The 8,568-nt window shown below is 29.8% G+C and overlaps 2 protein-coding genes across 2 annotated transcripts; one reads left to right on the top strand and one right to left on the bottom strand.

Moving 5' to 3' along the window:
• Positions 1–264: 264 nt before the first annotated feature.
• Positions 265–1,732, top strand: LOC110804899 (transcription repressor OFP5). The gene has a single exon (XM_022010494.2). The coding sequence runs from the start codon at positions 421–423 to the stop codon at positions 1,531–1,533; it is 1,113 nt and encodes a 370-aa protein (XP_021866186.1). The 5' UTR covers positions 265–420; the 3' UTR covers positions 1,534–1,732.
• A 783-nt stretch (positions 1,733–2,515) lies between these two features.
• On the bottom strand, positions 2,516–4,488 carry LOC110804901 (pentatricopeptide repeat-containing protein At4g18840). The gene has a single exon (XM_022010497.2). The coding sequence runs from the start codon at positions 4,429–4,431 to the stop codon at positions 2,827–2,829; it is 1,605 nt and encodes a 534-aa protein (XP_021866189.1). The 5' UTR covers positions 4,432–4,488; the 3' UTR covers positions 2,516–2,826.
• Positions 4,489–8,568: the final 4,080 nt, after the last annotated feature.

Here is an 8,568-nt window from a genome sequence, read left to right as displayed (position 1 = left end):
AAGTGTTTCGTAATAAAAATCGAAGGAAGTATTACATTTTTTTAATTTTTTTTTAAGAAAATAAAAGGATTGTGCTACCACTTACCAGTGTATTATACGAGGGCACGTACAGTGAGGCAGTGAGGCTTGGTTGTTCCACTTTACATGGAGAACAAGTGGGCCCATCTTTTATACAAAAGTGGAAAGTGGGGGAAGTGCTCACAAGAAATAAGGCGGGTCTTTCTTTTAAAACAAAACTAAAGGCAGTAAGTAACACCCTCTTATCCCACACACTTCTCTCTTAACCGTTCCCAACTGCCCTTTCCACCTTTCCCATTTCTCCCATTTTCCCTTCTTTACTCTCTCCACAACTTCACATTCACAGAAAAATAAAAATAAAAAGTTTAAACAGAGAGAGATTTTCTAGAGCTGATTGTGTAAATGATGAACTGGGGAAGGAAGAAACCTTCTTCAGCTTCAGCTTCAGCTTCGTCATCATCATCTTCGTCTCAATCTCATTTGATATCCCATATCTTTCCCCTTTCTTGGCTTTCGAAATTCAAGCGAGCGAGCGATAAACCCAGTTCTAGAAAGCAGAAAACTAACCAAAAGGAGAAGCAGCACCAAAACTTACAAAGGGTGAGTCCATCAACAACACCAAAGCATCCTAGTTATTACTTGGATAGTAGATTCTACACTCAGGATAGTGATGGCTTTTGGAGACTCTCGATTAAGGAGGATAATACGAGAGGGGATAATGAGTCCCTTGTAGTTCCACAGAAATATTTTGGTAACTCAAATGTTAAAGAAGTTGCAACAAAGAGGAGGGTCCAAAAGCCTAGAGTTGTCAAGGCTGAGATTTTACCAGAAAAGGGTATAACAGCTGCGAAAAATGAAAGTCTACAAAGGACTTACAGGAGAATTATGGAAGTAACAGAAGAATTACATAGGGAGTTGGATGAAGTAAATGGGTATCGAAAGTCTGTGGAAAAAGAATTGTCAGAATTTGAACTTTTACCTGTAATGCAGATGATGGGAAGGGCTGATGAAAGGCTGCTTTATGCAAATTCTGATAAAAACCCCATTTTAGCTTCAACAGACTTGAGTAGCTATCATCATCATGGAAATGACAAAATATTAGAATGGCAAAGATTGAAGGATGCCAAAATCAAAGAGGTACTTTCGAAAGGTGAGAAGCATAGGAAGTCTTTTCATGTAGGCAGGGGAAACAATAAGATCAGAGTTAGCTCTCCCAAGATGGACACTTGCAAGATCAAAGCCCTGGAAGATATGAAAAGAGCCAAAATGAAAAAGAAATTGCAATTGGAAGATAAAGAAGCAGATTTGGGAAGTTTTGCAGTAGTCAAATCTTCGCGCAATCCACAACAAGATTTCAAAGATTCAATGCTTGAGATGATCATGGAGAAAAGAATCAGAGGGCCTGAGGAATTGGAAGAGTTATTGGCTTGCTATCTGACTTTGAATGCTGATGAGTACCATGATCTCATCATTAAGGTTTTTCGACAAGTGTGGCGTGAGCTTGAAGAAGCCTAGTTCAATAAGAAATTACCACAGAAACATTAGACCCTTTTTTTGTCTCTAGAAGAATAGCAGCTGTTCTAATTTCTAAATCCCAAGGTCCTAACAATATGTAAATAGTTTGCAGTATTTTTATGCTTTAACCTTTTAATTGTAGCCATGATGTTTCCTTCATTTAGCTAGAAAAGCAAACTAACATGATCTATGTTTTATACTTCCATTATTCAAAATTTCTTAACCATAGATAGTTCGACCCATTATCATCTCTAAATCATCATATGCCCATCAAAAAGATGCTGGCATTCTCCAGCGTAAATTATGGTATTGGATACTCAATATCACATCCATTCCATAACCTGAGACTGCAATCAAGTGTGCTTAATTAAAAAGAAGAATTCTCATTCAGATACTGTCATTTTATATGCTAAACTAAGCAATGATCAAATGCAGTTGCTTGTAGTGCTGTTATTTAAATCATATTATCTTATTTTGACAGGTACACATTCTATCACGAGCATTTGCATAGTCTCATGTAGAACTTTTATTTTCCAGTTTCTACATGTCCTGAGATTATACCTGAAAGGTGATAACTCCTGTCAGACATGGAGCTTGTAATCTTCCTTTACATTTAGTTGAGTTAGTACCTTTGAGTTCGACTTCTTGCTGCAGGCCAGTTTTGTACAATTTTTTTTTTTATTTTCCTGGTTTCTCTACTATCTTGAACTCTACGTAGTATTTTCAGCTTGTCATTGTGGTTTATTACTTAATACAAGTGGTCAAGTACTCCGTACTAACTTAATCTGTATTACCTATCAAGTATGCAAAATATGGTGTGTGAACTCCAACTCGCGAATGAGCCAAAAAATAATAGAACACTTGACAAATTTGCAGGAAAAGGCAAAAATAGTACACATGTAGTAAGTTTTTAGTTTACTGAAGTCAGGGCTGGTTTTTAGTGGCTTTTGTCACTTTCATCCTTCCGGACGTGTACGATTGATGTTCTAAGGGGCTTGTAAATTGTGTATTTGTATGGTACACTTATCCTCTCCTGTCCATTTAAAGCCTCCAATCGTTCCAACTTGAGATTATGACACATAAGCTACGATGCTATTATACAAAGTTGATTACTTAGATATTCTATTAGTAGTTATGATATTAGACAAGTAGCAGAATTCTCTGAGAATAAGATAGAAGGCGTTACATTGTCACACAACCTACTAAATGTACGGTATGTACCTGCAAGGGCTGAGGCAATAGCAGAAGCTGCAATTCATGTCATCCTAGCTTGTTAGCTACACACCATTTTGATTAGGAAACAAAACCTTCACCTGCTAAAAACTCATGAACAACCCCATCAATTTCAATCATGCTACAACCAGCCTCCTTTCTTACTCCTTTGGACTTCATATTCCTTCTCACCTCTGAAACACTTTCCCATTTACCTTGAGCTGCATACACATTCGACAGTTGAACATAACCAGCATTGTCGTGAGGATCAAGCTTCAAGAGCATCTCAGCAACATCCCGTGCTAGCTCTAGATTACCATAATTTATGCAACAAGACAACAAAGACTGCCATAAAACAGGGGAATCTTTTCCAGGAATCTCTTTTTTTAGAATCTCCTTGGCCTCTTCTAGTAATCCAGCTCGACCAAGTAGATCAATCACACAACCACAATGTTCAATTGTTGGTTCAATTCCATATTTGTGTATCATAATGTTAAAAATCTCAAGACCGTCAATTAATAAACCCGCATGGCTGCAAGCAGATAGTGTATTTACAAAAGTAATCTCATTTGGCTTACAATCATCCTCTACCATTTTACGAAAGATCCCAACTGCCTCCTTACCATAACCATTTACGCTTAAACCTCCAATCATTGAATTCCACGTACTCACATCTTTCTTTAATGCGTTATCAAAAACTTTCAAAGCCTTTGTTATCTCCCCACACTTTGAGTACATGTCCACAAGTGCAGTAGCAAGAAAACCTTCGATACTGATCCCATTCTTATCAATGTATAAATGTGTCCATTCCCCTTGACTCAAAGCTCCAAGATTCGCACAAGCAGATAAAACATTCACTAGTGTATAACTGTCAGGCTTGATTCCCTCACTTAACATATTCTGAAAGAGAACCAAAACTTCACTAAAACCACCCACATCAGCATATCCTGAAATAATAGCATTCCAAGAAACCACATCCTTCACAGGAATCTGATCAAACGCCCTTCTGGCTTCCTCAACCAAACCCAACTTCGCGTATCCAGACACCATAAAGTTCCAAGACTCCACATTCCTATCCTCCATTTCATGAAATAAAAGGTGCGCAGAATCCATCATACCCCTCTCTACATACACACTCAACAACGCGTTCCACGAAATAACATCTCTCTGCGGCATTTTATCAAGCACATTACGTGCAACTTCAAAACACCCGCAATTCGCATACATGCTGATCAAAGTATTCTGCACATACACATCTTCCCTTATTTCCCTTCGTTTCGCAACATGCCCATGCACTTGTTGACCCTCATCCAACCCACAAAAGGCTGAACATGCCTTGATCAGAAAAGTGGAAGTATATTTATCAGGTTCAACTGAAGTACCCAGCATTTGGGTGAAAAGATGAAGTGCATTCTGTGGGTTTGGGCTATTGGCATAAGCCCTAATCATGGAGTTCCATGTAAATGAGTTGGGATTGCTGAGTTGAGAGAAAATGGAGTGAGCATAAGCTACAGTTTGAGGGTTTGGATTAGTGTAGGCGAAAGCGACGAGGCGGCTAGCGGTAAAGGTGTCGTTGACGAGACCAGTTTTGAGGAGCTGGGCGTGAGCTTGTTGAATCTCAGTGAGTGAAGTTGCCTTCTCTGTGAAGGATAGAATTGCTGGGAGATGGCATGAAGATATCGCCATTTCAGGTGTTAATGGTTTTACTACCTACGGCCTTGGTTTGTTCTTTCTAGGGTCTTGTCTTTCTACTTTTCTAGTAGGACTAAGGCCCTGTTCTTTTTGACTTAATTTCAGCTTCAGGACTTATTTGGCAGTTCAGTTCAGGAGCATTCAGTTCAGTTCAGTTCAGTTCAGTTCGGGAGCATTCAGTTCAGTTCAGTTCAGTCCAGTTCAGTTCAATTCAGTTCAGTTCAGTTCAGTTCAGTTCAGTTCAGTTCAGTTCAGGAGCATTAAGTTCAGTTCAGTTTAATTCAGTTTAATTCAATTCAATTCAATTCAATTCAATTCAATTTAATTTAATTTAATTTAATAATAATAATATATTATTATTATTTATAACTAAATATTTATGAATAATTAATATAATTTATTATTATCTTTTATAATTAGTATTATTTATTATTTATTAATATCAATTTAATATAATTTATTAATTATTTATTATTAATTATTTATTATTCATTATTCATTATTAATTATTAATTATTAATTATTAATTATTAATTATTAATTATTTATTATTTATTATTTATTATTTATTATTTATTATTTATTATTTATTATTTATTATTTATTATTTATTATTTATTATTTATTATTTATTATTTATTATTTATTATTTATTATTTATTATTTATTATTTATTATTTATTATTTATTATTTATTATTTATTATTTATTATTTATTATTTATTATTTATTATTTATTATTTATTATTTATTATTTATTATTTATTATTTATTATTTATTATTTATTATTTATTATTTATTATTTATTATTATTATTTATTATTTATTATTTATTATTTATTATTTATTATTTATTATTTATTATTTATTATTTATTATTATTATTTATTATTTATTATTTATTATTTATTATTTATTATTTATTATTTATTATTATTATTTATTATTTATTATTTATTATTTATTATTTATTATTTATTATTTATTATTTATTATTTATTATTTATTATTTATTATTTATTATTTATTATTCATTATTCATTATTCATTATTCATTATTCATTATTTATTATTCATTATTTATAATTTATAATTTATTATTTATTATTTATTATTTATTATTTATTATTTTTTATTTATTATTTATTATTTTTTATTTATTATTTTTTATTTTTTATTTTTTATTTATTATTTATTATTTATTATTTATTATTTATTATTTATTATTTATTATTTATTATTTATTATTTATTATTTATTATTTATTATTTATTATTTATTATTTATTATTTATTATTTATTATTTATTATTTATTATTTATTATTTATTATTTATTATTTATTATTTATTATTTATTATTTATTATTTATTATTTATTTCGGTAATATATTCTGTTAAGTTCAGTTCAGTTAAGTTAAGTTAAGTTCAGTTCAGTTCAGTTCAGGAGCATTCAGTTCAGTTTAGTTCAGTTCAGTTCAGTCAGTTCAGTTCAGTTCAGCTCTAAAGAACAGGGCCTAATACAATTTGATAATGGCAAATTTATCAAAAAGTATCTTTTATAACCCAAATTTTGCGAGAAATAAGAGAAGTTTTCGGCATTGATTAAGCTTTTTTCGGCCATTAACTTGCACGTGAGCAGCACGTGTGACTTAAGTTTGGCTAAAGACACTTATTTCCAAAGTCTTGAAATTTTAAACTTATTTTTTTTTCGATTTTTTTTCAACTTTAGGTTTTAAGCTTAGAATTTTGGAGGAAAATTGGGCGTAGCTAGCAAAATAAAGCCACACGTGCAAGTCAATACCCGGAAAAGCTCAGTCAATGCCGGAAACTTCCATTTGGTTGTCTTTCGCAAAGAAATAATTACATTAAGGTGTGTTTTCACACAAAAATTTACATTAAGGTGTGTTTTCACACAAAGAATTATATAAGGTCTTTCCTCGCAAAATTTAGGTTATAATAGGTCCTTTTTGACAAATTTGCCTTTGATAATATATCCGTTTCAGTTGTAACAGTATAACTCAGAAGAACATATGCGCATGTGAAATGAAAATGATTTTGTGATAAAAGAACATATGATACATTTTTTCACTCTTTTATTATGAAAGATACTTCTATATAGGAAATTGCTATGCATTTCTTTTTTATTAAAAGTATAAATAATAAATATATTCATGTTCTTTCCACGTAAGTAATGTTCTTTTAGCTGTGTAATTGTGTTTTTAAGGTGCACCATAGTCCACCTTCTAAATTGTACATATTAACCATTGATCAAGTTTACGGTTGGCGCATAATCATTGGCCAAGCCGCGTGGACCTAATTTACGTTCCATAAGTGACTTTATAGAACATACAGTACTTCCCTCCTTTACTGATGAGATCTTGACCTAGTGGTTAAAAATATAAATATGTGTACGATAGGTCTCAGTTTCAAACTCTACTTTACGGTTCTACCCTCCTTCCAAATCACCATGCTGACATGGATGGTTTCTCCTCCAAATTTTATAAAAACTCAAACTCGATAGTTCATTTCATCACAACTCAACAACATAGCCCATAGGTGTCATCATTCGCAGCTTTGATTAGTGGCGGACCTTGACGGTTTTACGAGGGGGCCGGTAGAAAATAATAAATAAGAAATATACTATGTAGTTATACAATTATACACAAATTTAAGGGGGGGCGTAACTAAAAATACACTACAAAATTTTCCGGCCACCCCAGCCCAAACAAAGATTCGCCCCTAGCTTTCTAGGTAACCTACACGGCCTTCTACGGTTCTACCGTCTCTTTCTCCTCATAAGCAACTCTTCACGGCGGTATAATCCTAGAAAAAAAAACAAGGTATCAGAATTTTAGGGTCCGTTCAGTTTTACTATCAGCTTCCATTTTTTTATTTGTTTTGAAAGTCATATGATTTAGATTGAATCATGAATTAAAAATTATCATAATATGTTCATTATAAAAACTGGCAATAACAAAAAGTAAAAACTACTTTTTTGTTGTTTACATATTTGGTTTTAGTTTTGTGAAAAACAGAAAACTACGAACAAAATACGATATCAAACTGGGCCTTAATTATTAAGGCTATAATCTTTTGAGCTTTGTTTGGCTGAACTGAACTGAATAGAGCTGAACTGAATGGAGTTGAACTGAATGGAGTTGAACTGAACTGAACCGAACATAACTGAATTGAACTAAACTGAAGTGAGTGAAACTGAATAAATAATAAATAATATATAATAAATAATAAATAATAATAATAATAAATAATAAATAATAAATAATAAATAATAAATAATAAATAATAAATAATAAATAATAAATAATAAATAATAAATAATAAATAATAAATAATAAATAATAAATAATAAATAATAAATAATAAATAATAAATAATAAATAATAAATAATAAATAATAAATAATAAATATAAATAATAAATAATAAATAATAATAATAAATAATAAATAATAAATAATAAATAATAATAAATAATAAATAATAAATAATAAATAATAAATAATAAATAATAAATAATAAATAATAAATAATAAATAATAAATAATAAATAATAAATAATAATAATAAATAATAAATAATAAATAATAAATAATAAATAATAAATAATAAATAATAAATAACAAATAATAAATAACAAATATCAAATAAGAAATAAGAAATAAGAAATAATAAATAATAAATAATAGAGAATAAATAATAAATAATAAATAATAAATAATAAATAATAAATAATAAATAATAAACAATAAACAATAAATAATAAATAATAAATAATAAATAATAAATAATAAATAATAAATAATAAATAATAATAATAAATAATAAATAATAAATAATAAATAATAAATAATAAATAATAAATAAAAAATAATAAATAACAAATAAAAAATAAAATAAAATATAATACTCCGTACATGATAACAACAATAATACTCCCTCCGTTCCTAAATAAGTGTCACTTTTCCGTTTTTGGCGTTCCCATATAAGTGTCACTTTTCTATTTTTGGACACATAAACTGTACCATTTTACCCCTTAACTTCCCAACAATTACTCCACTTACCTCATTCACCTTAAAAAATGTGCCGAAAAAACATTAAATTTTTTTAAA

The sequence above is a fragment of the Spinacia oleracea genome, chromosome 5 (assembly GCF_020520425.1).
Source record: "Spinacia oleracea cultivar Varoflay chromosome 5, BTI_SOV_V1, whole genome shotgun sequence".
Classification (NCBI taxonomy): Eukaryota; Viridiplantae; Streptophyta; class Magnoliopsida; order Caryophyllales; family Amaranthaceae; genus Spinacia; species Spinacia oleracea.
Note: the sequence above shows the minus strand (reverse complement) of the source record. Positions and strands in the feature narration are given on the sequence as shown.

Excerpts from the sequence above, each read along its gene's own strand:
- LOC110804899 (XM_022010494.2), top strand. The coding sequence starts at position 421 with ATGATGAACTGGGGAAGGAAGAAACCTTCTTCAGCTTCAGCTTCAGCT.
- LOC110804901 (XM_022010497.2), bottom strand. The coding sequence starts at position 4,431 with ATGGCGATATCTTCATGCCATCTCCCAGCAATTCTATCCTTCACAGAG.